The sequence below is a fragment of the Leiobunum rupestre genome, chromosome 7 (assembly GCF_980474605.1).
Source record: "Leiobunum rupestre chromosome 7, qqLeiRupe1.1.hap1, whole genome shotgun sequence".
NCBI classification, from domain to species: Eukaryota; Metazoa; Arthropoda; class Arachnida; order Opiliones; family Sclerosomatidae; genus Leiobunum; species Leiobunum rupestre.
This window is the reverse complement of record NC_143390.1, coordinates 23,356,304-23,383,725: the sequence shown is the minus strand read 5'-3', so window position 1 is coordinate 23,383,725 and position 27,422 is coordinate 23,356,304. Positions and strand designations below refer to the sequence as shown.

General features: G+C 38.8%; 4 protein-coding genes across 10 annotated transcripts in view; 2 read left to right on the top strand and 2 right to left on the bottom strand.

Moving 5' to 3' along the window:
* Positions 1-2,289: 2,289 nt before the first annotated feature.
* On the bottom strand, positions 2,290-4,251 carry LOC149935222 (chitin deacetylase 1-like). Its single transcript, XM_090152841.1, has 4 exons — positions 4,117-4,251; positions 3,748-3,951; positions 3,345-3,678; positions 2,290-3,283 (listed from the first exon to the last, which is right to left on the bottom strand). The coding sequence occupies exons 1-4, from the start codon at positions 4,163-4,165 to the stop codon at positions 2,377-2,379; spliced, it is 1,494 nt and encodes a 497-aa protein (XP_090008967.1). The 5' UTR covers positions 4,166-4,251; the 3' UTR covers positions 2,290-2,376.
* Positions 4,252-10,832: 6,581 nt separating this feature from the next.
* LOC149935221 (insulin-degrading enzyme-like) lies at positions 10,833-18,018 on the top strand. 2 transcript variants are annotated; one of them, XM_090180763.1, is made up of 20 exons: positions 10,833-10,992; positions 11,121-11,323; positions 11,382-11,458; positions 11,521-11,547; positions 11,815-12,088; positions 12,163-12,285; positions 12,348-12,460; positions 12,530-12,619; positions 12,694-12,859; positions 12,928-13,100; positions 13,167-13,469; positions 13,525-13,551; positions 13,611-13,693; positions 14,564-14,708; positions 14,774-14,884; positions 15,668-16,072; positions 16,142-16,502; positions 16,574-16,635; positions 16,700-16,855; positions 16,912-18,017. In XM_090180763.1, the coding sequence occupies exons 1-20, from the start codon at positions 10,901-10,903 to the stop codon at positions 17,044-17,046; spliced, it is 3,126 nt and encodes a 1,041-aa protein (XP_090036889.1). In that variant the 5' UTR covers positions 10,833-10,900; the 3' UTR covers positions 17,047-18,017. The 2 variants fall into 2 exon arrangements, with proteins under 2 accessions (XP_090036889.1, XP_090036891.1); XM_090180765.1 differs by having other exon boundaries at positions 10,868-10,992; positions 11,116-11,323; positions 16,912-18,018.
* Positions 18,019-18,393: 375 nt separating this feature from the next.
* LOC149935220 (E3 ubiquitin-protein ligase MARCHF5) lies at positions 18,394-20,730 on the bottom strand. Of its 5 annotated transcripts, none has more exons than XM_090181325.1 (6): positions 20,611-20,730; positions 19,940-20,082; positions 19,673-19,878; positions 19,476-19,606; positions 19,067-19,414; positions 18,394-19,011 (listed from the first exon to the last, which is right to left on the bottom strand). In XM_090181325.1, the coding sequence occupies exons 2-6, from the start codon at positions 20,029-20,031 to the stop codon at positions 18,844-18,846; spliced, it is 945 nt and encodes a 314-aa protein (XP_090037451.1). In that variant the 5' UTR covers positions 20,032-20,082; positions 20,611-20,730; the 3' UTR covers positions 18,394-18,843. The 5 variants fall into 5 exon arrangements, with proteins under 5 accessions (XP_090037451.1, XP_090037449.1, XP_090037446.1 ...); XM_090181323.1 differs by lacking the exon at positions 20,611-20,730 and adding an exon at positions 20,340-20,476; XM_090181320.1 differs by lacking the exon at positions 20,611-20,730 and adding an exon at positions 20,296-20,444.
* The window catches only part of orb2 (cytoplasmic polyadenylation element-binding protein orb2), a 127,996-nt gene continuing 121,201 nt past the window's right edge, over positions 20,628-27,422 (top strand). The window contains exon 1 of one of the 2 annotated variants that reach the window (XM_090181318.1): positions 20,628-22,549. In XM_090181318.1, the coding sequence (XP_090037444.1) occupies positions 21,410-22,549 (1,140 nt within the window). In that variant the 5' untranslated portion in view covers positions 20,628-21,409. The remainder of the gene's footprint in view (positions 22,550-27,422) is intronic. The other variant, XM_090181319.1, reaches the window with a different exon arrangement.

Below are 27,422 nucleotides of genomic sequence, written 5' to 3'. Positions count from 1 at the left end.
TCAACCACTAATGTTAACTTCACCCCTGGTCTGTCTGTGTTTTGCCGACGACCTCAACTTATTATTGACTAAAAACGAAGGTTTCCCCATTCTTGAATATGAAATTTCGCGTTACTGCGCGGTCAGTAACGCGCGATTCAATATAGCTAAAAGCAACGGCCTTTGGCTCGGTGCCTGGTCTGATAGGTTAGACACCCCCCTTAATTTATCTTGGTCTAATACAAACCTAAAGATTCTCGGTATAACTTTCTCACCCTACGAAAATTGGCAAAAACAAATCATAGACAATTTTATTAACTCCTTCGAGACTACCTTATCGTCAAAATTTAACATCATCGAAAATTTATCGTATAAGAGCAGGGCCCTTCTGTGCAACAACGAGCTGAGCAAACTTTGGTACTATTTACCTTGCATTAATTTAACTGATTCGGATATAAATAAGATTGGCTGCCTATGAGTGTGTTAAGCCGACCAAGCACAGAGGGCGAAATTGGTCTTTCCGACCTCAATGCTCAAAAAACAAACTTTCAATTTCAAACAGTTAACCGTATCCTATCGGCTCGGAACGTGACTGAAGCCGAGCTATTTTTGTACAACGTTCAACGCGCAAACCCCTTCTCCTACAAAATTTATGCCTTAGCTTATAAAATGGATTTTAACGCAAACAACACCCAACAGTACTACTGCTCAATTCTAAAAACCTGGAATGCGTTAGCCCCCAACCTAATTCCACCCACTACCCTCAACCAAATTCTCAATGAACCCCTTTTTGGTAACCCGTATATCTTGACCAAACTCGAACCATACTGGCTCAATAATGACATTCGCTTCGTTCACAACCTCTTAAATCTTTCTGACAACCGCTTCAAAACAATCAACGAATTATTCCCCCATAACCTCCCTAGAATCAGACATGCCAACCTTCAACTTCAAAACATTATCTCCGACTTAACTCAACTGTGTCCCTCAATTAAACGTAAATTACGACTAAATATATACAACCTAAATATTGACAATATCCTAAGTCGTCCCATCTTAAATCAACATAACGATAAAATAACTACACTAAGTTCGCTATCTAAAACTAATATCTCGCAATTATGCTCCAATCGACCCCCCATAATAGACAAAATTCCTACCATAATTAATTGTACAACAACTGACCATGTTAATTGGAAAATTAGCTGGCTAAGTACCTTTAACGCTCAGGAGAACAATTTACTTTATAGACTATTCTTTGGCAAAGTCGTCACCCCTAATTCAGCCGCCCATTTTTTCGAAAACTTTACAAAAATTTGTTGTCTATGTAATTACACTACAGCCACTTTCGACCACATATATTTTGATTGTACACTAACGATAAAATTTTTAAACTACATAGAAAAAGTAATTAGAACTTTTGATATACACTTTTCACTTAACATAAAAAATTATTGGTTACTAAGTCAATCTCCAAATGAACATTCACTTATCAAATGTATAATTCTCTCCGTTTCAATTTATTCCCTCTCTCTTTACAACGAACCTTTAGTAAACCCATTTAAAACTTTAAAACAAAGATTCAAAATTAAATTGGACCAATGTATCAAAACCGAATTTCACAAGAACAACCTTAACTTGAAAAATTGCTTTACCGTAATCGCAAAAATGGACTTTGGTGAAATTGACCCTTTAGTTTCGCCCCCTTGTTTGCCAAATATTAAAAAGTATTATTGACTCGAAACTGTTTATACCGGTTGTCTCATTACCCCGAAGAAGGAAAAATAATTGTTTGTAAAAACCAATGAATCAATATGTTAAAAAAAAACACACAAAAAATTATCCAATGTCTATATTCTCCAACATTCAGCGTTTAACCTATTTGTATTTCCTAAGCTGTTTCAGAAAACCAATTTGCTTTTTGTATTTCCTTCCATGTTTGAAAAAAATATATATATATATTTTGCCATGTACTTCCTCTAATGTTAGGAAATTACTCAACTTGAAATAAAAGACGTCTTAAACTGAAAAAACAAAAACAAACAACAAGCAAGACGACCGGAGCGAAAAGATGTACCCTTAATAAAATACCTTACAATAAAAAGCCCGGTACAAAAATCATGTTTTACCGGTTTTATTGTTAAACGTACATCGCGAAACATAACCCAACTGTCCGTCAACCAATTTAAGCCATTGCTATTAAGTTGATGGTAACATTTTGAAAACGGTCATTGCGATAGTGCAGACGCAAGCGCATTTGCAATATTGGCGAACAGAATAAAATAACTACAATTGGGACATTAAAACCGGTTTATTTCTTTGTACAGTGTATACACAAATGCATAGATCATGAAATAAGGTCTTATAAAACAACTCGATTAAACAGTTCAACTGTTTTTAGTAATTATCAGCTACAAATTCGTCTTCATATTCTAGTTCCTCTTCGTCGAGGGCGTTCGCCTTCTGTCCAAGTTCACGAGGACCGCTGCCCTCTCCGACGACGTCGCCGGGCAGGGCGAGACCTTCCGGGTTGCCGAGCCAAGGGTACCTCTGCGGGCACGGAGAACAGGTCTGCATGTATCTCGTTTCCTCGACATCGTCTCGCGAGAAGGTCAAGATGCAGGTTCTCGGATTGTAGCAGGAAGTGGGCGGCTTCTCCGAGCACGCGAAGGCCGGGTGACTGGCGGCGTTGGCACTAGGGTTCTGGCTCCACTCGATGGCTCGCTTCACGCTGACGAACCAGACATCCTTGTGGGTATCTTGGACCTTCTGGATGAATTTCTTCAGCGCGCTTACTTTCTCTTCGTTCTGGAACCAATTCGAGTGAAAGTAGAGACCCAAAGGGGCACGGTTGGTCTTGTAATGGCGATTGAAGTTTTCCATCAAGAAATCGTAGATGATATCCTCGTCTGGCTGGAAGACGCATTGATCGGCCAAGGCGCAGCTTCCACCCATGCCGTCTTCGGTGAACATCATGTTGAGAGGGTATTCCCAGACGCCTTCGAAGGAGCGGGTGGGGCACTTGCTTCCGCCGACGCAACGATGAGGAATTCTGTAATCGAAGGTGTACGGCCAGACGGGGACGTTCTTAGCCGCGGGCAAAGAGGAATCGTATTTGAGACCCATGTCCTTAATCATGGCTGCCATTTCGTTTCCTCCGTTCCTCAAGAAAGGTGACCTCATTCCGACTACGCTCTCCTGGGTCAAGTTGGCGTACTTTATAAGCATGGACCTCAAGCCTTCGAACTGTTCCTTGAGCTCGTCCTTGGTCGCAGTTTCCCACCAAGTCTCGGGCTCTCTGGTGCTGTTGGTGAAGAACAAAACATTATTACCGGCTCGCGAAGACTACGTCAGCGTGAACTCACAAGATCCCATTGAGACCGATCTCGTGCCCAGCGGCGGCCATCTGCTGGATGTTGTAGTAGCTGGAGTAATGATGCGAAACGAAGAAAGTGAAACTAGCCGGGCACCCGTTGGGGTTCTTCTTCGTGCTGTTGAGAACGTTTTCGTAATACGCCATGTTCTGGTAGTTGAGAGCACCGTCGAATGAGACCGTGACCATCATCGGTACTTCCTTCGGAGACAGACGACCCGGAATCCGGGTTCCGTCTCGGCTGCAATGACAGTTGGGCAGCGCACATTGAGATTCGTCGCATTTGGCAGCCCTCAAAGGATCGACGGTGGTCGTTACAATGGGAGCTTATTGAAAGAAATTAATAGAGAATATAACTCTTTAGACTTGGGCAGAGAGCTCAGTTTGCTACTTACGAAGAGCAACGGGACCACACGTGAGGTCTTTCGTTTTGTGCATGCAGTGTTTCTTGACATCGTCGAAATAGAGCCCCGGTGGACAGGCTTGCGGGTAAGGGTAGTTTTCGGCACACATGTAGAATCGCCGGCAAGACTCCGGATCGGCGTACATCCCTTTGGCACGAGGGCACTTGTACGCGGCTGGCTTCGGTGCCGAGAGCACTGGAAATCAAATCACAGTCGCCCATCAGACTAATTCCGGTAATTAATTATAACCCAAGTTGAATATTCTTAAATTTCTGTATTCGTAACTATTTCGTCATCTTAACATCGGAAGTAGAATGATACACGCTCGCTACAATGGAATACGCTGGAAGTCACACTTACCATGCTGGAGCACGTTGCTGAAGAGATACAGAGCGAGAGCTACCTTCATTGTCTTCGAAACCGATCGGCTGCAATGCCTATTGAAAACCTGCACTAAACTAGAAACGACGAAGCTGTGATTACCATCTGAACCACTCGTACACTATTTATACACGCCAAGACCTTTTTTAAACCAGTCCAATTTTTATTAAAGTTAATAAACGACCTAATAACTGATTTTTAATTTATCAATTAAAACACTGGCGAATCGAACTAGCTAGAGGGAAACAAAGTTTCTATAAATAAAAAAACAACTTGCTATCCGTCTTATTCATTGAAAAGTATCGTTTTTGCGGGTTCAAAGTTCAAATCTTTAAGGGGGAAGTAAGTGGTTTTGTGTTTCGAGATAAAAAAACTGGATGGCGCTTAAACTCGTCTCTTGGCAGTGTTGTCGGAATATGTTTTCGTTAGAATTTTGCGCGCGAAATCTTTGGAATTTACAAGTAGAAGCATTGATTGACAGGCGGTGACAATAGAGTCAATGTATATCGGCTGGCCAGAGGACAAAAGGACCGCTTAATTGGGGAGTTTGAGCATTATAAATGAACAAAATAGACTGCTCGAGGCCTTTATAGGGTAGCGCAGTAAAGGTTCTCATGAAGAACTCCATGAGGTTCTCTACCAATGGTGGCACCGAGAGTTGGCTGCAGACCTTTTGCGGCGTCTGAAATTGAAGCTCGTAAAAATGTTCTGGTAGCCCTGTTGATGAAAAGCGGTTTTCCATACAGTATCTACTATCCTATTGTTAATTCTATTAGTTTAAAAAAATAGTTGTAGCGTGGGATACGAGGGGTCGGACATTTGTACAAAATCCCGTACAAGAAATCTCCGACGAAATCGCGAAATCTTATGAAATCCCGAAATCTTTGACGAAATCGCAAAATCTCTGACCAAATCGCAAAATCTCTGACGAAATCACGAAATCTTTGACGAAATCTCTGACGAAGTCGCAAAATCTCAGACGAAATCTCTGACGAAGTCGCGAAATCTTATGAAATCGCAAAATCTGTGACGAAATCGCAAAATCTCTGACGAAGTCGCGAAATCTTATGAAATCGCTAAATCTTATGAAAAATCGAAATCTCTAATAAAATCGCGAAATCTCTGACGAAATCGCGAAATCTTTGACGAAATCGCAAAATCTGTGACGAAGTCGCGAAATCTTATGAAATCGCAAAATCTGTGACGAAATCGCAAAATCTCTGACGAAGTCGCGAAATCTTATGAAAAATCGAAATCTCTAATAAAATCGCGAAATCTCTGACGAAATCGCGAAATCTTTGACGAAATCGCAAAATCTGTGACGAAATCGCGAAATCTGTGACGAAATCGTGAAATCTTTGACGAAATCGCAAAATCTGTGACGAAATCGCGAAATCACAGAGATTTCCAACTCCCTTACGCTTTTTTTGGGAATGTTCGAACTCGGTGGGATATCACTTTTAGGGATCTGTGATTTACCATTCATTTCCTTAGTATTTAAGAGAACACAACTATTAAAGGTAAGCTTAATTAGTTTTTATGTTTTATGAGTTAAAAGCTTTAAAGGATCATAATTAGGAAAAGTACACGGGGTAAAATGGCAAGGCTTAGAATCTACAATCGCTCACGTGGTCTCTAATGTCTCTGGCTGCGTTCAACCACTCTACAACAGCTAAAAAGAGGCTCTCTTTGGACCAAAAAATATTATCCTACACCTCCTAAAATCCAATGATGTTAACCTGTACCCTCTGGACACTCAGCACTGTCCAGCAAAAGTGGATATGACTTCATACATTAAGTCATATCCACTTTTGTGTCCCGATCAGCACGATGACGTCGGCCCAGACGGAGTCGGCCAACAGTTGGGTCCGACAGTCGGAAAAGTGACTGTTTTCGCGTTTCCCATGTCAGTAACCACCTACTGTTCCGAAAAGGAGTCGGACCCGCTGGTAAAAGTTTATCAAATGGCCAGCCGTTGGCCGACGTTGGGAAAACAGTTGGCTCACCTGCAAAAGAAGCAACTTTTTTCCCGTTGGCACAGCAGTCGCTTTTTACATACCTAGAGTTGGCCTAGGAGTTGGATTCGCTTTAGTTTCATGTCCAATTCTAAATAGGCCTAGTTTATCGGATTATAAAAATTTAACATACAAAGTAAGTTCTAGGTAATTTTATTTTACACTAGTTCAATTAAAACAATTAGCAGGATTTATCAAAGTTTTAGTAAAACACTTTGTGTAAACTTAATCAGGAGATTAACAGATTATAACAGTTGCTTTTCAAGACGCGGTCGGTGTGAACGCGGCAGATGGGTTATAATAATATCAGGCTGAAATGAAAGCATTTTTTAGTTTAACGACGTGTTAGTTGCAAATCCAATGGTTTCCTTAAAACTATAATGAGCTAGAAACTGAGACTTGACTCCTCTAGCCTTTTTTATTTCGTTGCCCCAAGGGGGGGAAACGAAATTATAGTTTCCCCCTGAATCGGGTCGTCTTGGATCAAGGGGAGCGCATTCCCGTTTAGCCCGGCGTTCCTTTTGAGAAAACTTGCTAGCTCTCTTTCTACCGCGCGAGTGACGTAGCTGGTTGACGGTTTTCCCGTAGACACGGAGAGTAGGATGTCTTATAAGTATCGTGTAGTTTGTCTGTCATGGGTAAAAAAAATCTGTGCAAAAATGTGGCGAAATTGCATAATTTTGGGAGAATGTGAAAGAATATAAATACGTTGGAGTTATTTTTGGGTTTTTCAATTATTGTGGTCGGACGTGGTCAGAAGAAAGAACTATATTTTTTAATAAAACTTTTATTAAAATAAAAAATAGGAACATTTTAATATTGAAAAAGCACATTTTGAAATTAATTAAAAAAGGATTATATTGTTCCGTTTAAATCTGTCAACTGAACAAAAATGCAGCTTTTTTTAAACTTAACTACTTAATTTTTTAGTTTTCTTATCTTTTTTCCTGTCTTGGGCCTCAGTAATACTTTTTGAATATAAATATTAAATTCTAGTTCTCATTTTTAAATAACAAAAAACCATATCTCTTGGATATTTTGAAAATAATGGCATACGTTCATTTGTTAGGTTATTGATAAAAATTTAAATCTTAATTTCCTTTCCAACTTTACATTAAAACTATCTCTTTTACAATTTCACTATTAATTTATAATAATATTAGGCCTAGACCCTATGCTATAAGCTTATAAAAGTTCTGGGTTTAATGTCAGCTAATATTGGAAGTTTTAATAATTTAGAGAATATAATACTTACAGAAATGTATATAAAGTGCCAAAAGAAAAACAAGTGTAAAATTGAAGGGAAAACTACCGCACGTATTTATTTTCTATACCGCATTTTTTCTGGTTTCTTTTATTGGGAATTCGACTGATTTCTCTAGTCTCTCCTCTCTTCGCGCTCTACTACCCTCCCCGCGGCTTGTTTCTGGTTTCCTGTCAACCAGCGACGTCACTGAAGGTGGGCCAGTAGTTGCCAAGCCCCCCAACGTACCCGCTGAAGCGCTTCTCCAGACCTTGGTCTTGGATAGGGGTGTTGGATAGCAATACCTCGCCGTGTTCGTAAAGGCGCGAGTTCAGTGGAGTTTGCGGTTGAGGCTGTGAAGGGCGTTCCGGGGGTAACGTCAGAGTCTTGGCCGACCGATCAAGGGGTGGTGGTGGGAGGGAGCAGGTCACCTCGTACTAGCCGCAAAGGCATTTTCGAGGGTCGGAGTTTAACGCAACAACTTCGAGGTAAGCCTGCCCCCTCCGCTTTTCGTTCTTCGTTCCGCTTGGCGCCATCGTTTCACTTGGCGCCGTCGCGGCGGGTTGGCCTTGTAGAAGACTATTCTACGAAAGTTTCAAAAATTCTCGGCTAACACCGCCAAAGCGGTGCTGCGGTTGTGAAATCGCTGTCATGTTTATTACTTAACTTAAATATTATTTAAATATGAAAGCTCTTGGTTTAAAAGTTATTAGAATTTTTTTTAAATTATTAGAATATCTTTTAAGTAACGTAATATCATTAAACATAGATGGCGATAGCGTCACTAACTTTTACTTTTCAAACTTTTCTCGAACGTGTTTCCTGGTCAAGGGGTGATTTCCGACTTTCCGAGAGGGAAGGGGCGAGAACCGCTTGCGCGGCCTGTGTTCAGTGATTTTCTTACGTTGTAAACATTAGTGCCTGGTAGCATATCACGGATTTATAAAACGTTTGCGCGGCCTGTGTTCAGTGAAGTGAGTTGTGTGTTGTGAAAGTCAATATATTCTTTTTGTTACGAAGGGGGTAAACCCGGGTTACCCAGATGAACTAGTCAAACTTTATTGGTATAATCATGTGTAACATAATTACTCATAAGTGTGCCAGAAATAACTTTTTCTCGATGAGACCTGGTTAGGAACGTCCCTTGTTAGAAACGTTCCTTGTTACTGTGAGGAACATCCCTTGTTAGGAACGTCCCTAATTGTTACTGTAAGGAAAATCCCTTGTTAGGCACGTCCCTTGTTACTGTAAGGAACATCCCTTTTTCGGAAAGTCCCTTGTTAGAAACGTTCCTTGTTACTATAAGGAACATCCCTTTTTAGGAACATCCCTTGTTACTGTAAGGAACGTCCCTTGTTAGGAACATCAATAATTAGGAACGTCCCATGTTAGAAACTCCCTTGATAGGAAAGTCCCTTGTTAGAAACGTCCCTTGATAGGAAAGTCCCTTGTTAGAAACGTTCCTTGTTACTGTGAGGAACATCCCTTGTTACAGTAAGGAATATCCCTTGTTAGGAACGTCCCTTGTTAGGAAAGTCCCTTGTTACTGTAAAGAACATCCCTTTTTAGGACCGTCCCTTGTTACTGTAAGGAACATCCCTTTTTAGGAACGTCCCTTGTTAGGAAAGTCCCTTGTTACTTTAAGGAACATCTCTTGTTAGGAACGTCCCTTGTTAGGAACATCCTTTGTTAGGAAAGTCCATTGTTAGGAACGTCCCTTGTTAGGAAAGTCCATTGCTAGGAACGTCCCTTGTTAGAATCGTCCCTCGTTAGGAAAGTCCCTTGTTAGGAAAGTCCCTTGTTACTGTAAGGAACATCTCTTGTTAGGAACGTCCCTTGTTACTGTAAGGAACATCTCTTGTTAGGAACGTCCCTTGTTAGGAAAGTCCATTGTTAGGAACGTCCCTTGTCAGTAACGTCCCTTGTTAGGAATGTCCCTTGTTAGGAAAGTCCCTGGACCCTTGTTACTGTAAGGAACATCCCTTTGTTAGGAACGTCCTTTGTTAGAAACGTCAATAATTAGGAACGCTCTTTGTTAGGAACGTCCCTTGTTAGGAGAGTCCCTGGACCCTTGTTACTGGAAGGAACATCCCTTTGTTAGGAACGTACCTTTGTTAGGAACGTCACTTTGTTAGGAACGTCACTTTGTTAGGAACGTACCTTTGTTAGGAACGTCCCTTGTTAGAAACGTCAATAATTAGGAACGCCCTTTGTTAGGAACGCCCTTTGTTAGGAACGTCTCTTGTACGGAACGTCTCTTGTACGGAACGTCTCTTGTACGGAACGTCTCTTGTACGGAACGTCTCTTGTACGGAACGTCTCTTGTACGGAACGTCTCTTGTACGGAACGTCTCTTGTACGGAACGTCTCTTGTACGGAACGTCTCTTGTACGGAACGTCTCTTGTACGGAACGTCTCTTGTACGGAACGTCTCTTGTACGGAACGTCTCTTGTACGGAACGTCTCTTGTACGGAACGTCTCTTGTACGGAACGTCTCTTGTACGGAACGTCTCTTGTACGGAACGTCTCTTGTACGGAACGTCTCTTGTACGGAACGTCTCTTGTACGGAACGTCTCTTGTACGGAACGTCTCTTGTACGGAACGTCTCTTGTACGGAACGTCTCTTGTACGGAACGTCTCTTGTACGGAACGTCTCTTGTACGGAACGTCTCTTGTACGGAACGTCTCTTGTACGGAACGTCTCTTGTACGGAACGTCTCTTGTACGGAACGTCTCTTGTACGGAACGTCTCTTGTACGGAACGTCTCTTGTACGGAACGTCTCTTGTACGGAACGTCTCTTGTACGGAACGTCTCTTGTACGGAACGTCTCTTGTACGGAACGTCTCTTGTACGGAACGTCTCTTGTACGGAACGTCTCTTGTACGGAACGTCTCTTGTACGGAACGTCTCTTGTACGGAACGTCTCTTGTACGGAACGTCTCTTGTACGGAACGTCTCTTGTACGGAACGTCTCTTGTACGGAACGTCTCTTGTTAGAAACGTCCCTTGATAGGAAAGTCCCTTGATAGGAAAGTCCCTTGATAGGAAAGTCCCTTGATAGGAAAGTCCCTTGTTAGGAACGTCCCTTGTTAGGAACGTCCCTTGTTACTGTAAGGAACATCCCTTTTTAGAATCCGGTAATTTTCGTATGAGTGTAAAAGAAAAAACTAAAATATATCCGATTATATCCTCTCAAATACCTGTCTCTTCTTGGCCGCAGTAAACTGAAACACGGTTACCTATATCCCTTTTTTTCTCAGCGAAGCCGAGCTTTTTCATATAATTGTGATACAAGTATATATTAAATTTAGCTAAAGACAGAAATAGCACGTTCTTTACAAAATAAGAGTACGATATATTTTATTAAATCGATATTTTTCGGTTCTTATTACTATAATTTGATTTCAACATGATCTGGCAACGCTGCACGAAAGACATTAAATCCAAGCTGCTGCACACCTGGTCGGTCGTGTAGTACTTACCTGAAACGTATTTCTTTTTATGAACATCAGAAAAATATTCGCTTTTGCCCATTATTTAGGCACTATTTCTTCTAAACCATCCAAGAAGAGTGACGTTTTCATATCTAAACGGTGAGGCTTGATTTTGATTGTAGGCTTAATGTTTCAAACATTATAAATATATGTGAAACAAAATGAAGTTTAAAGAGACGATTAATAGCACTTCACTAACTTAAGATTTTATTTTACTGTAAGTTTAGATCCAGTTCTAAATCCGCAATAGCAATTAAATACTTGAAAATGTCCGCTAATCCAGCCATAACACGAACTGTGGAGAACATTATAAAGTCTGGGGAAGACAAGAGGTCCTACCGTGGTCTAGAGCTGAGCAATGGAATGAAAGTTTTGTTAGTTAGTGATCCTACAACGGATAAATCAGCCGCTGCGTTAGATGTTAATGTTGGTAGGTAGCTGAACTTGAACTTGTTATTTTGTGAACTTTTATATTTAACTATTTATAGGGCATATGAGTGATCCATTGAGTCTACTTGGTCTAGCTCATTTATGTGAGCATATGCTTTTTTTAGGCACAAAGAAGGTGCAACATTACTTATTTAATTCCCAATTTAAAATTTATTAATGGTATTTTTTTTTCTGTAGTATCCTGTGGAAAATGATTATAATAAAGTAAGAAAGGCTTTTAGATAATTTGGCAACAAATTTTTTGTTTTAATTCTTGGTGGATATTTATCAAAAATTAATTGTTGCGAGCTTTAATTCTTCTAAAAAAATGCTATGGGAAATAAAATGTCTATGACATCAGATAATATGAACCCAGACCCAACCCTCGGATGACATCAAAATTACTTAACCTGATAATTTTACCTATTGGTAAATATCCATCATGAAGGATTTGAGTAGAGGTGGATGATGTCTTAATATATAAAATCCCAGTTTTTAAGTCAACATGGAGGAAGCAGCAATGCCTTTACTTCTGTGGATCACACCAACTATTATTTTGATGTGTCACCGGATCAGCTTCAAGGCGCTTTAGATAGATTTGCCCAGTTTTTCCTGCACCCATTATTCACTGAAAATGTTACCGATCGAGAAATTAACGTTGTTATCTCTGAACACGAGAAAAATGTCCAAAATGATATTTGGAGGTTAAATCAGTTAGAAAGATCAACTGCTGATCCAAATCACGAATACAGCAAATTTGGAACTGGTAGTTTATTGGTTGTTTTAGTTTTTATATTTTCTTCATTTTAGTTTTAACTTTTTTCCATTTAACTACAATAGGCAACAAAGATACTCTCGACATTATACCCAAAGCTAGTGGAATTAATGTTAGAGAAGAATTATTAAAATTTCACGAAAAATGGTATTCGTCAAATATAATGGGCTTAGCAGTCTTAGGAAGAGGTAAGAAATATTTAGGTATCGTGATAGTCTATTATTTATGAATTTTTATTTTTGCTTTATAGAATCATTAGAAGATTTAGCCAAAATTGCTCTTAGTTTATTTTCCGATGTACAAAATAAGAGTGTAGATGTTCCAGAATGGACTACACATCCGTTTGGAACTGCTCAGCTCAAAGTATGTTTTTACAACTTTATCAATTCAAATTAATCATTTTCTCTTTGGGTAATATATATTTTCTTTTAGAAAAGATACTACGTTGTGCCTGTTAAAGATATCAGAAACTTAAATATTACTTTTCCTATACCAGACCTTCAACCTTATTATCGATCTAGCGTAAGATAAACAGTTGTCCACCGTGAGAGTTATTCGCAAACTATCTTTAAAATTTTACATGATCTCTATCGTAGCCTGGTCACTATTTAGGGCATCTCATTGGTCACGAAGGACCTGGAAGCCTCTTATCAGAGCTCAAATCGAGAGGATGGGTTAATACATTAGTTGGAGGCTACAAGAGTGGTGCCAAAGGGTTTGCCTTCTTTATCGTTAATGTTGATTTGACTGAAGAGGGAATTGGTAGGAAATTTTACTATTTTTCTTTTGGCTAATTTTTACACAAATAATTTGCTGAATTTCATTCACAGAGCATGTAGATGATATTGTAGCTCTTTTGTTCCAGTACTTAAATATGCTTAAAGAAGAAGGTCCTCAAAAATGGATCTTTGAAGAATGCCAAAATTTAGCAGCAATGACCTTCAGGTTTAAAGACAGGGAAAGACCCCAGCTTTATACCTGCGCTTTAGCAGGGATGCTTCACGTGAGATAGTATATTTTAAATTAGTTTTACTGAGAAGTTAATTTGTAAATAATCAAAAACATTTAGGATTATCCTATGGAGGAAGTTTTAAGCGGTCCCTTTTTAATGCACGATTATCAACCAGAATTAATTTCCGACCTATTAAATCATCTTACTCCCAATAATATAAGAGTTGCCATTATTGGCAAGAAGTTTGAAGATGTGGTTAATGATGAAGAACATTGGTACGGAACCAAATTCAAGTCTGAAGACATTTCACCGGATGTTTTAGAAAGATGGCAAACCACTGGTTTGCATCAAAATTTGAAACTACCCCCTCGAAATGAATTTATTCCTAAGGACTTTGACCTCTGTGCGCGTGATAAAGACGTAAGAATTTATTTAAATTTAAAATTTTCACAGTAGGTAATTCTTTTTTTTTTAGTATACTGGACTACCTATATTAATCAAGGTAACTTTTGAACTTTCAATTTTTAAATTGATACACTCTCACAAACACTTTTTAAATAGAACACTGAAATGTGCAGAGTTTGGTTCAAGCAAGATGATGAATTTAACCTGCCCAAAGCAGTGTTAAGTTTTGAATTTGAGAGGTACTGTCAGTTTCCACGTTTATCAATAACATTTTTTTCGGGTAGATACGCCGCGTATTATTGCCTCTGTAATTTAAAGAAAATTAGGAATGTGACTTAACTTCCGTATTTGACTTAAAGGGCCACAACGGCGTTGGAATTTGACCTGTTAAACGCGCTTTTTTTGGCATAGGATTGGTCGTATCTGATACCACATGCTAAATTCGGGCCGAATTTTTCAAACGCCGGTGTGTCCTTTAACAGCGTATTTGACGGCCTTTTTATGACGCTGACGAGGAAACGCACTTATGTGATCCGGCTCCGAAGCCCGATTGTCCGCTTGCCGTCGACTGGGAAACGTACTTATGTGATCCGGCTCCGAAGCCCCGATTGTCCGCGTGCCTTCGACGGGGAAACGTACTTATGTGATCCGGCTCCGAAGCCCCGATTGTCCGCGTGCCGTCGACGGGGAAACGTACTTATGAGATCCGGCTCCGAAGCCCCGATTGTCCACGTGCCGTCGACGGGGAAACGTACTTATGTGATCCGGCTCCGAAGCCCGATTGTCCGCGTGCCGTCGACGGGGAAACGTATTTATGTGATCCGGCTCCGAAGCCCCGATTGTCCGCGTGCCGTCGACGGGGAAACGTTCTTATGTGATCCGGCTCCGAAGCCCGATTGTCCGCGTGCCGTCGACGGGGAAATTTCCTTGATTTGATAACGGCTAACATATCCCCAGTGCGTCGCCGCCCTTATGGGTTACAATAACCGACCCCGTCTCCCCAGTAAAGCCACCAGTTACTGCACACCAAATAATTTTTATACTTATTTTTTTGTCTACAAAAGTAGGTTATTTTGACACTTTTAAAATAATTAATATTGTTTGTTTAGCCCTTTAGCATATTTAGACCCTCTGCACTGCAACATGACGTATATGTTCGTTCAGCTTTTTAAAGACGCTCTCAACGAATATACATACGCGGCAGAACTAGCAGGCCTTTCATATTCTTTGAATAATACCAAATATGGAATGTTTGTAAGAGAGCATCTTCTGTTGGGATAATTCTATTAACTTGATAATTGATAGTGTTTTTTCCACAGTTAAATGTTAAGGGATATAATGATAAGCAGCATGTGCTTCTGAAGAAGATTATTGACAAACTCACCAGTTTTCAAATAGACCCCAAACGATTTGACATCCTGAAGGAAGCGGTATGATAAACTCCTAAAATATTAAATTAACTAATGGATAACCTCTTGTAAAATGTGTCTGTTTTATTTTGTTGACTGATATTGTAATTTAACCAATGATCCCCCCCCCCCCCCATATTGCCGATTTTTCCCAATTAGACGCGAAAAATCGGGAATTAATGCAACGGAAAATATTGTAAATTTAGACAAGCGGATTGATCTGTAAAAATTTAAATTAAGACAGCCGATTAATTGGTAAAAATTTAAAATTTAGATGATTTTTGGGTAATTTTTACGCGAACCCGTTAATCTGCATAAATCGGTAATTTAGACGCGAACCGGTTAATCGGTGGAATACGGTAATTTTAGACGCGAACCGATTATTCCGTAATTTAGACGCAAACCAGTTTATCGGTGGAAATCAGAAATTTATACGCTAACCGGCTAATCCATAATTTAAACGCTAACAGGTTAATCGGTAATTTAGACTTGAATTGACTAATCGTTAAAATCGTTACATTGGGTACCTACAGCAAACTCATTGATTTGTGCCCCTCACTAGAAAAAAACCATTAAACAATCATATTTCATATTATACATGCCCATTTTCTGAATTGTTAAATCTTGAACAATTAGTTTAAATTAAATTATTTTGTGCTGTTCTCCTGCTGTCATAGAGCTGTCTTTTGGAAGTATTGACGACAATGATAAATTTTAATTTCTCTGTAGGAATTTGGTCATAAGACTATTATTGTTTGTTTTAAAAGAATATCTAATCCATTTCATCTTGTTTCATTTTTGTAGTACGTACGTGGTTTGAAGAACTTTAACGCTGAGCAACCTCATCAACATGCTGTTTATTATACATCATTATTATTAGCAGAGAGAGTGTGGTCCAATGTAGAGCTATTAGAGGCGACAGAGGAATTAACCATCGAAAAAGTTCAGGATATAATCCCTCAGCTTTTGTCAAGAATGCATGTTGAATCGTTAATTCATGGAAATATCCCGAAACAACAAGCACTCGAATTAATGTCCATTATTGAGAGCCAACTTGAGGAGAATATTAAATGGAGACCATTATTAGCGAGCCAGTTAGTGCGTGATCGCGAATATCAGCTTTCTCCTGATAACCAGTATATATATGAGAAGACTAATTCAATCCATAAAAGCTCATCCGTTGAGGCGTATTATCAGTGTGGACTGCAAGTAAGTAAAAAATTGGGTAGTTCGATATATTAACTGGTATTTATTCATTTGTACTTTTCTGACACTTAGGAAACTCGAGCGAACATGCTTTTAGAACTATTTTGTCAAATGGTGACAGAACCGTGTTTCAATATCCTAAGGACCCAGGAGCAGCTAGGATACATTGTTTGTAGTGGAGTTAGACGTGCGAACGGTGTTCAAGGACTAAGAGTAATTGTTCAGTCTGATCGAAGCCCGACGTATGTTGATGCCAGAATTGAAGCATTCCTTGCTTATTTTGGAAATTATTTAAATGAAATGAGTGATCAAGATTTTGATGCCCATAAAGCAACTTTGGCAGCTAGGCGACTAGAAAGGCCTAAGAAATTAGTGTTGCTCTCTGCTAAGTATTGGTCTGAGATTGGCTCTCAACAATATAATTTTGATAGAGGTGTGTTTGGAATTATTGACGTATGATAAATATTAAATAATCATTTAACTAATATAATTACCTATTTTCAGATAATCTAGAAGTTGATTGTCTTTATGCTCTAACAAAAAATGATGTCATTGATTTTTATAAGGTAGTTACATTTTACAATTTTTTACATCCAAAATGAAGTTTTAACGAGTATGTTATGTAAAAAGGATACCATAGCCTCTGATGGAAAATTGCGGAAAAAGCTCTGTGTTCACATAGTGTCAGTGGCAGTAGGGGGTGCTGGTAACCTCCCTGATAATGCAGAAACTGAAAAGCCGGCTGATGGACTTAAACCCCCGCCTCCTGTTCCACCTCAGAGAGCGGTAATATTCTTACTTGAATTTGAAGCCTGTTTATACTTATATTTTTAAATTTTTAGAGCCCATTACAAATTGAAAATGTCACGGAATTCAAGCGAAGCCTAGCTCTTTACCCACTGGTCAGGCCCTGCATAGTAATTCCCCCACCCCTTCCACTCGCTGTTAAGAAATCTCCAGCCAGATCACGGCTTTGAAATCACTACAGGTACAATTTTTATCTGAGGAAATCAACTAGAAAATCACCATTTTATTTTATTATGAATTTATCAAAATGAGATTTTTTTTTATAACTGAAGTGGGAGGGGGGAAGTTAGTGGACGACCTAAAAACCTAATATTTATGGATCTTGTTTATAAATTTACCGAAATGGTAGGCTCAAAACTATGAACAAAACTTAATCAAAAGTAACATAATATTATAAGTGTAACACGGAACACTTGGTTTTTGACAGTTTGTAGCAATGTGTTTGTCCAATAAGAACTTTACTAACAGAAATCTAGTCATTCCACACTGACAAGCAAAATAATTTTAATCTCTTTGTTGGCAGAAATTTTAAGAGTCTAGATTAATGGCAATACACGAGTCAAAACTTGTTTGTCGCTAATTTGAAGAGACACTTAAGTGTTTATAATAAAATATAAGTTATCAATAGTTATTAAATTATTTTGACAAAATAAGTATTTTATATATTTTTTGAAAGCAACCTTCTGCGGGTGTCCCGGGCCTGGAGCTCTAAAATTTTCCACATTATAATTTTTAAGGTCATTCATGAAGCAGTTTATTAGAAGAAAATGAATTATTGTATTGGAATATAACATTGACTCCCTTTGTTTATACTTGAATTTGAGGCTTAAAAAACTGGGAATAATTTTGATAATGAAGAAAGTAGGGAGTGACTAGTTTCCTTTTCCGAAAATACGTAGTTATGCAATGACAGGCTATCATTAACCGAAATTGTTCATTGTCATACTAATTACTATTATGTTACTTACGCTAGTTCTAATATCTTTGTTTGTTTAATTCCTCTTTAACTTATGAATTTTTTTAATGAATTATGAGACGAAAGGTTAATTTCCTTGTTAACCTTAAATATTTTCCCACTAATAAAAAATGATATACATATATCCCAAATCTGATATAAAGTAGTACATGTAAATCTCATTTGCCGCATTAAGAGGTAGTTTTATATACATTGTATATGTATATATCATTAATTTATTTTCCTGTAAGAGATTGTGCTGTTATTTTTCTAAAAAAAATACAAATAATGTTAAACACAATCTTATCTCTCTTTACTGGTAAATAAAACTATACATGTATTTAAATGTTTCGTTTTACACCTTATTAAAAGGGGGCAGTGATGATGGCCTTTAAATTTTATTCAGGAAGAAAATGTTTGACCAGTACAGTAGTATGGCCAAATTAATAAGGCTAACTAACTAAGAACGGAGTGAAGTTTTCCAAGTAAATGTAGAGTACTATGAACAGTTTATTTCAAATTACAATTACATTGTTTTATTAAAAAAATAATGTGAACTTAGTTTTTATAATGCAATTGATAGTCTGATGTACAATATAGTCTTAAACAAAGTGGAGGTATTTATAACTTTATTTAAAAATTGAAATAAATTTGGTTAGCTTTAATATTTTGAACCGCGATTCTTTCCATCCCAATTAATAATATTAATTTACATGGGGACCCTAAAAAGTGAGACAATGGTCGTGTATCACGCATTGGGATTTATATTTTAAATAGTTTGTGTTTTCTTACTCTGACCGAAAGTGTGAATTAATTAAGGTGAAATAACAAGATTGGCACTTTTTTAGATTTTGTGTGGTAAAAATTTAATAATCGTAATTTTGGTGATTTATAAACTTAAGTTTTAGTTTATTTTGAAAGCGGACAATTTCACTGGTAAGCTAAAAACTAAAGAGTCCTAGTTATATCAGTAACACGCCTATCGTCTCAAGAAAGTCAAGTCCATAGATTTTTAAATGTCGGAAGTGCCAGTTTGAGAAGCTTGACTCGTAGAACCGCTTGGTAACGACTCGGTTTGCTCTGTGTAGTCTAATATCTGCCTCTGATATTGCCGTTGATATTGTTGTTGTTTCAAGTATATCTTTATAACCCCTTTGACTCCAATGAACGTAATACCACCCTGTAAAAATATTAAGTTAAGCATTTGATGTTTTTGAAAAGCACAAATTATGTACCAATAATGTTCTTTGTAAACTCGACGTAACATTACTGAACATTAATTTCCCACAAACAGCGGCTATGGTTGGTAGCATTAAAGCTCCGCACAGTACTCTGGTGGCCGAAACAGGATCTGATAGGTTGGGTTGATCATTCACTTCTTGTAATCCTTTGTCAAAAGAATGCATCAAGTACTTGAGTCCAGGTATTTTGGCTGAATGCCTACGCCACAATTTTAGGATATAATCTTCCCAGCGAACCATACGACCAAGGATAAGCATAACGGGTATAGTTGGAAGTCCAACCAATAAGAATAATGGATCGGCTTGTTCCATAACTCCTAAGCCTTCCTTATGGCCCAAAACCTATAAATTTTGTGATTTTCTTGTTTTAGTCCATCAATTAAGGAAATAATAGCTAACATACCTGCATGACTGTTACAGCACCGTAAGTTACCGCCGTCCAATATATGGAACCAACAACAACACCGGCTGCTACAAATGGACAGACTTTGTAGAGCATTCGATCAGCCATATCCATTACATAAGCAACAGGACCTATTATACAAGTACTTTTAGTCCAGTTTTGTTTAGACTTACAGGTTTATTTCTTAAGCAACAAACCAAATTGGGGGAAGACTATGATGTATTTGGTATTACACTGAGGGCATGAAACTTCTGCCATGACATTGCCTCTCTGTTTTTCATCAATCCATCTTTGGAGGCAAGTTTGGTGTACCCATTTGGTGGTTCCCCGGCAGCGACAAGGTTGAACCCAACTGGCATTGTGGTCATCATCTTCAGTGGCAAAACAAACCCAGCAATAGCGCCTGGATGGAGAATTTAGGTGTTTATAGAGTAAAATCTTTAAGACATGATTCAACATCATACTTGTCTTCATTTTGTAGAACTACAGGTACATCTCTTTTAGTATTAGGTGGTTGGCTGTCCTCAACTGACGAGGAAGGGGTAGCTTCCTCCATTGCTTTACCCAATTTCCAAAATTTTCAATTGATATTTAAGAGCTTTTCATTCTGAAAGTTATTTAACTATTAATTTAGTCCTAAAATTTTTAAAACGAACAAAATTGTATAAGACCAAGGCCTTCAAATTGATATCCAAGCAATAAAGCAAATAGTTCCAGGGAAAAACCGTAATTACTTTATTTAAAATAATGTAATTGATTTTATAATATTTAATCCGTAAAATTACATTGCTTTAAATAAATTAATTATATATTTTTTTACTGAAATCGGAGTTCCTTATTGCAAAACTCTTTAAATTCGCTCACATATATTTAGTGACGTCACTTAACTAAAGAAAAATCTTTTCGAGCATTGCCGTATCTTATTCTTCAACCACTTAATAAAATATTCTCGGTCGCTCTATAAATTTTCGTATGACTTTTCCCCCTAAAGTTACACTCAAGTATAGACAAACATAAACAATTAGAATGGTCTTTTCCTTTAGTTGTATGTAAAATAATCAAAATTCTATTGGAAGGAATATGTTTAGACGTTAAAATTATATTTATCTACTTTTATATTGCGTTATAGTTTTACCTTTAAGTCCTGACGTGCAAATAATACCGCGAAAATGCAATAAGACGCGTTTTTTACTTTCCTGACTAGCCGGTAGGCGCGCGGATTATTTTTGCGTCGGCGGCAGTCGGGGATTAGCAAGCAATACGGTAAGAAGAAGAAGAAGAAGCCGCGCATTTTCTGGCAAGTAAATAGACTTAAAATAACTATTTAGTGCAATTTGTTAGACTATAGAAGCATCTTATCTATTGTTTCGAGCATTTATGACTGTAGTAGGGACGTTATATGTAAAAAGTAACGGTAAATTCACGAAGATAAAAGTCGAGCTTGCATAACGCCCAAGGCTTAGGCGGTTCCATATTAACTTTTCCAGCAGACTCTCTTCCGTAAGAATATAACGATGCTTACGTTAGTTTTAAACTGCCGAGTTACGTACCCGGTCGAATTAGTTTGTAAAATGGTCTAGTCGCGTAGCGTTAGTTGATAAAAGACGTTGGAATCTAGTCAAAAAATCGAATCGAAAGCGATCCGAACCCATAGATGTCGCCGCGCTCTTCGGAGGAAGGGCGTAAGAAAAATTCCGCGTTCGACGGAGTTTACCGGTGCTGCACTGCGTATCAAACGCGGACTTGACTCGGTAACCAGCTAGGAGACGTGGCCTTCCCCCGCCTCCAAGATCGCATTGTATTAGTTTTTCGCGAGTCGGATTCTCCTTTTAGCGTCTGCCGGGCGAGGAGAGCGCGAGAATAAGATCGGAAGAGGCGGCGTGGAATCGCGAAAGGAAGAGGAAAAGGCCGAAATTCGCGAGTCGCCCGCCTTGATGGGGGAATATAACTTCGGAGTATCGTCGAACGTCAGGTCTCTTTCTCCGGTCGAATTTCAGCAGAATCCCAACAGCTCGTCATTATTCTTCCCACCGGAGACGGCGGCGGCGGTGGCGGTCTCCGTGGCTCATACCATGCAAGATGAGCTTCAGCCGCTCGACAACAAGGGACCGGGCAAGTCCCAGAACCAAAGCGGCGTATCGTCAGCGGGCCCCCAGCCGAGCCAGCGGCAAAACGCGTCGTCACCGACGATCGCCTCCCACGACTCGAACGTCGGGGCCTCGGCCAACGGCGAAGGCAACCCGGAAGACTCCAACAACGGGACGGCTTCCGTGACGGGCCCCGTTTGCAATAGCTCCCAGCTGCAGAGCTGCGAGAAGAAATCCTCGATGGACTCGTCGTCGAACGCCTCGTCGGCTCCCTCTCCTTTGCAACAGCTGGGCTTCGGCGACTCGCCTTCGTCGGCGGCGGCGGGGGTCGCGCCTCCTCCCACCTCGTCTCCTAGCTTCTGGTCCACGGTCGCCGCGGACGACACTTTCGTTCAGGGGCTCCCGGCCACCGTCAACGGAACCCCTCTGACTTTTCAAAACTTTCCCGCCAGCCCGCCCAACGTCAGTCCCGTTTTCAGCGCCAGTTTGGGCCCCCAGTTGGGCATGTCTCACCCCAACTCGCTCTCTCAAAGACGCGCCATCACGGGCGCGCACAACTTCGCGGCCCAGTCCAGGCACCAGTCCCAAATGCAACAGCAACAATCTAGTCTTTTCAAAACTTACTCCAACTGGAACACTCCTCAACAAACCTCGTGGTCGGCTGCCGGGGGCCCGCCTCCTCCTCAGGGACCCCCGCCCCAGGCCAACGCTCTCAACCCTTGGAACACGGCGGTTAACCTTTCGAACCAGAAGCGTTCCGTGCCAAACGCCTTGAACCCCATCTCGCCCCTGAAGAAGACGGGGGCCACCACCCCGGGCGCCTCGGGACCCACCATGGGACAGCACGCTATGGTCATCTCGCCGTCCAAGTTCCGCAGAAGCACCTCTCTGCCCGTCGGGAAACCTTTCCCCGTCGGACTCAACCCGACCTTCGACCTCTCCGGCATGGACGACGCCAGGGATAGCAACGTTATTCTACCTTATCAGGTCAGCGAGTCAATTATTTCTTTATTATTTTTCCATCGCCTGTTCATTTTCGTCACACTCCCTCCTCATCCCCGTTAATGGAGCGGCAATCGCTTCCACGGCCCCAAAATTCTAAGCTTACCAACGACTAGAACGCGCTCGCGGGGGTGTATTTTTAGGCCAGTAGGCCTCACGCGGTCGCTGTCTCGCTATTCCTACTCCTCCCCCCCGTCATCGTGACCTTTTCGTTCTTAACCCCTTTTCACCTTTCACCCCTGAAATGAAGAAAGGTAGTTATACGCCGGGCCCATTACGACTCGGGACGGGCTAAAAATAGCCCCGCTGCTACTCGGGTGTGGCTGCTCCTTCCTTTAATCTTCGCCCCTACCACGTACATTCGAAAGAAATTTCTTCTCAAGCTGGAATACCAGGGCTAAGAGAGAACCAAAAAAAAAAAGGTTCGCACGCGTCCCTCTCTCCTTCGCTTTGCGCAAGAACGAAAAAAAAAACTCACCCAGAAATATTCCTCGCTTTCTTGCCTAGAGAAGTTCCTTTGAAACGTCTTAAAAATTACCTTGTTCTTAACTCGAAAAATATATCGTAAATATTTTAAATTTATCTTAATAAACCGATTTATAAACGTTTCTAAATATATATCTGGCTTAATAGGAAAGATTTTCCTTTTATAAGCGCCATAGATTTCGAGATTTTTGATAGGAGCGTTTTAGGTTGAAAAGTGGGAAGAATAAGACATATTTCAATTTCATTGAAAGACGTCACGAAGAATTCTTTGTATTTTTTTTCTATATTCTGTCTTACGCAACCAGAAAAAAAGAATTCTATATATATTGAGAAAGTAGTGAGAGGGACGGGGAATTCACGCAATGCCCAACGCCGTTTTGAGGACAAGATGTCGAAACCAGAAAAAATGCACCCTTAGAAAGCGAAAAGGGGGTGTGGAGGGGGGTAGAAGAATTTTTTCTTCTGACGTTCCGAGTGATAAATAATACCCGGCTAAATCCTCCCTCTCAAATCCACGAAAACGTTAAGCTTTTCGGATTTTATTGCCATTGTTGATTAAATCTGCAGAAAGCACAAACATTCCAAATGCCTAATTAGCTGGTTTCATTTTCTTAAACAAGCCTAGGTGCGTTGCGTAATAAATTTAATTGGCCGTTATTACGCCAAACTACGTCTCCTTAGATTCAAAACTAAGTAAATCATCTTGCTTACTAAATTTTTTTAGAATGTGGCCTGCATAGGTTTAAATTGATCGATTTTTTTCTCAAATTTAATTTTATTATAATTTTTCTCAAATTTAATTTTTTTATAATTTTTTCTCAAATTTAATTTAATGTTTTCATCAAATTTAATTTAAGGTTTTCATCAAATTTAATTTAAGGTTTTCATCAAATTTAATTTAAGGTTTTCATCAAATTTAATTTAAGGTTTTCATCAAATTTAATTTAAGGTTTTCATCAAATTTAATTTAAGGTTTTCATCAAATTTAATTTAAGGTTTTCATCAAATTTAATTTAATGTTTTCATCAAATTTAATTTAAGGTTTTCATCAAATTTAATTTAAGGTTTTCATCAAATTTAATTTAAGGTTTTCATCAAATTTAATTTAATGTTTTCATCAAATTTAATTTATGTTTTCATCAAATTTAATTTATGTTTTCATAAAATTTAATTTATGTTTTCATCAAATTTAATTTAAGGTTTTCATCAAATTTAATTTAATTATATTTTAATTTTAGCAATTTGATTTCAAAATTTAATTTTATCACAATTTTTTCTCAAATTTAATTTTATCACAATTTTTTCTCAAATTTAATTTTATCACAATTCTTTCTCAAATTTCATTTTATCACAATTCTTTCTCAAATTTCATTTTATCAAAATTCTTTCTCAAATTTCACTCTATCACAATTCTTTCTCAAATTTCATTTTCTTACAATTCTTTCTCAAATTTCCTTTCCTTACAATTCTGTCTCAAATTTCATTTTACGCGATACATATTTTCCATCACAAATCGAATATCGTGGTGTTTTATTTGTTTACACTCGTAACCCTCTGTCTAAAAAAAGGTAAAATCTAACTTCTGAAGTCTGGTGTACGTGGCGTGGCCAACCAAATAAAATATTATCAATAGTTAGTTAATTGAGAATTTTCTTATTTTTAAATGTTTTTCAGAAAATATTTTTTTAATACCGGCATCGGCCAATATCGGCTTCGCTTAAGCCGATATTTACCGATACCGGTATTAGAAAAATAGGCAGATATATCGGTACCTCTTGAATTGAAGGTTTTTGGGCTCGCTTCGTAATGCCGCAGTTATGTTGGCCAAATACAATTTAGAATTTTCTATTAGAGGATACGTAGTCATCCATTATTCCTAGGTTGAGCCCAGAGTGCTTTACGACGGAGCTATTGATTATCGCACCGAAGCGCCATCTATGCACGCGCGACGGTAACCCAATACCCTCTTTAGACGTTACACAATATACGAGCCACGAATGCAAAAATGGCAAAGCCGCGATAAATAATCTGACAGGCGGTGTGGTGTATCGCCGAAATATCTTTCACTACTTCGATTTCTTAATCGCTCAGTAAGTTCGATTTTATAATTTTTCGATAGTTTTTGGCTTTGCCAATGTAGACTTAATGATTAGTCCAAAAACGTCGCTATTGAAAAGAACGGCGTTTATTGTATGGGTACAACGTACGATCGAAAAACTGTTGACGCGAGCGAATTAAGATGCAAAATATTAAAACTTTCACCCGCAATCAGTAAAAGTGAAAAATAGATATCTACTTCCCCCCGCGCTTATTTTCGGGCCTTGGCAACCACGCTTTCTCAACGGGAACGGTTTCATTCCTTCTCTGCCCTTATAAATTATTACGCATGACCTAACAAAACGTAGTTTTCATAATTTCGCCGTCCATATACGCTGTCGCGAAGTCATCAGCCTACTTATTACGCTAGCGGGAGACGCTTACAAACTTTACCCCATTGTCGCGCTCGATTTTACAGTCGTCCGGGTGATATTTATCCGAGGGCTATTTTGTTGAGAAGGGGCGGGGGGTTGGAAGCGACGTTGCCCCTTTTAATCGGCTTCCCCGCGGAGCTTCCGTGTCATTAATTAAATGCCATTTGCATTCCACTATGGCCAGCCTGGGCCGGTCATCGCTGGCTAAACAATTCGTTCTCTAAAAGCGAGAATATTGTCGACACACGAGTCTCAGAACTTCTCGTGCGCGCGTGATTTGGGGGAGGGGGGGTCACTCCGACGCGTTACCTTTTCATTGAAATCGCCACGAATAATTAATGAGCTACTCCTCGGTTCTCCGGTATAGTGGTTGATAATTATTATAGTAATTTAGTTAGCGGGAGAGGTTTTAATTAAGGTCAATTGGGTCAAGCTTTGACCTAATATTGAGACTTACGTGGTGGGGTCGAAAAAGTTATATTAATATGTAAATTTGTCCTGTACAAAAATTATATCAGAAAAACAACCCTAAATATATTTCTTTGGAAAAAGTCGTTTAAAATAACTCAAAATACTGTAAAAATATTTTCTTTGGAAAAAGTCGTTTTAAATAACTCAAAATACTATAAAAATATTTTCTTTGGAAAAAGTCGTTTTAAATAACTCAAAATACTGTAAAAATATTTTATTTGGAAAAGTGTTTAAAATAACTATATATACTTTTAGCGTGGTCTAATTTTATGAAGGTATTTGCTTTTGAGAATTTATTTGTTTTATTACGCAGGAATTAATACAATTAGAAGGAAACCAGAAAATCTTTTCAAAAGGTCAGGAAAAAGTCAGGGATTTGAAAATGATTCCAAAATGTCAGGGAAAAGTCAGGGAATTTGAAAATCTTTTCAAAAGGTCAGGGAAAAGTCAGGGATTTGAAAATGATCCCAAAATGTCAGGGAAAAGTCAGGGATTTGAAAATGATTCCAAAATGTCAGCGAAAAGTCAGGGATTTGAAAATGATTCCAAAATGTCAGCGAAAAGTCAGGGATTTGAAAATGATTCCAAAATGTCAGGGAAAAGTCAGGGAATTTGGAAATCTTTTCAAAAGGTCAGGAAAAAGTCAGGGATTTGAAAATGATTCCAAAATGTCAGGGAAAAGTCAGGGAATTTGAAAATGTTTCCAAAAGGTGAGGGAAAAGTCAGGGATTTGATAATGATTCCAAAATGTCAGGGAAAAGTCAGGCAATTTGAAAATCTTTTCAAAAGGTCAGGAAAAAGTCAGGGATTTGAAAATGATTCCAAAAAGTCAGGGAATTTGAAAATGTTTCCAAAAGGTGAGGGAAAAGTCAGGGATTTGATAATGATTCCAAAAGGTGAGGGAAAAGTCAGGAAATTTGAAAATGTTTCCAAAAGGTGAGGGAAAAGTCAGGGATTTGAAAATGGTCCCAAAAAGTAAGGGAATTTTAAAATGACCCGAAAAAAATCAGGCAAATAAACCATTCATTTATTCTACAAAAATGGTCAGGGAAAATTTGGCAATTTGGTCAGGGAAAACCTCGAATTGTCAGGGAATTTAATCCCGGAAATTTTGTTAACCCCTTATTTAAAGAATATTTTTAGCATGACTTTATTAAAAAGTATTTTCTTTAGAAATATCTAGATAAGTGATAATTCTCTCCATAAAGCTCTAGGATTGGTATTTTCACATTGTTTTTATTTAAAACATAAATTTGTAAAATTTAGATTCATCTCCGGTAATAGGAAATATTGAAGGTTTGAAATGTAGGCTCTTAAGTAGCGTGTAGGAGCAACGATGTAAAAGAGAAACCGGGCAATAGCTATTTCTATCTAGCTTTTGTAAAGGGGAACGTTAATGCGACTAGGCACGATATATTTTCTGCCGCGGC

Excerpts from the sequence above, each read along its gene's own strand:
- LOC149935222 (XM_090152841.1), bottom strand. The coding sequence starts at position 4,165 with ATGAAGGTAGCTCTCGCTCTGTATCTCTTCAGCAACGTGCTCCAGCAT. Across the intron at positions 3,679-3,747 it reads GTGTGGTCCCGTTGCTCTTC|CTCCCATTGTAACGACCACC; the intron begins GTAAGTAGCAAA and ends TCTTTCAATAAG. Across the intron at positions 3,284-3,344 it reads ATCGGTCTCAATGGGATCTT|CACCAGAGAGCCCGAGACTT; the intron begins GTGAGTTCACGC and ends CTTCACCAACAG.
- LOC149935221 (XM_090180763.1), top strand. The coding sequence starts at position 10,901 with ATGAACATCAGAAAAATATTCGCTTTTGCCCATTATTTAGGCACTATT. Across the intron at positions 12,089-12,162 it reads ATACAGCAAATTTGGAACTG|GCAACAAAGATACTCTCGAC; the intron begins GTAGTTTATTGG and ends TAACTACAATAG. Across the intron at positions 12,461-12,529 it reads TTGGAACTGCTCAGCTCAAA|AAAAGATACTACGTTGTGCC; the intron begins GTATGTTTTTAC and ends ATTTTCTTTTAG.
- LOC149935220 (XM_090181325.1), bottom strand. The coding sequence starts at position 20,031 with ATGGAGGAAGCTACCCCTTCCTCGTCAGTTGAGGACAGCCAACCACCT. Across the intron at positions 19,879-19,939 it reads GTTCTACAAAATGAAGACAA|GCGCTATTGCTGGGTTTGTT; the intron begins GTATGATGTTGA and ends TTCTCCATCCAG. Across the intron at positions 19,607-19,672 it reads CATAGTCTTCCCCCAATTTG|GTCCTGTTGCTTATGTAATG; the intron begins GTTTGTTGCTTA and ends CTTGTATAATAG.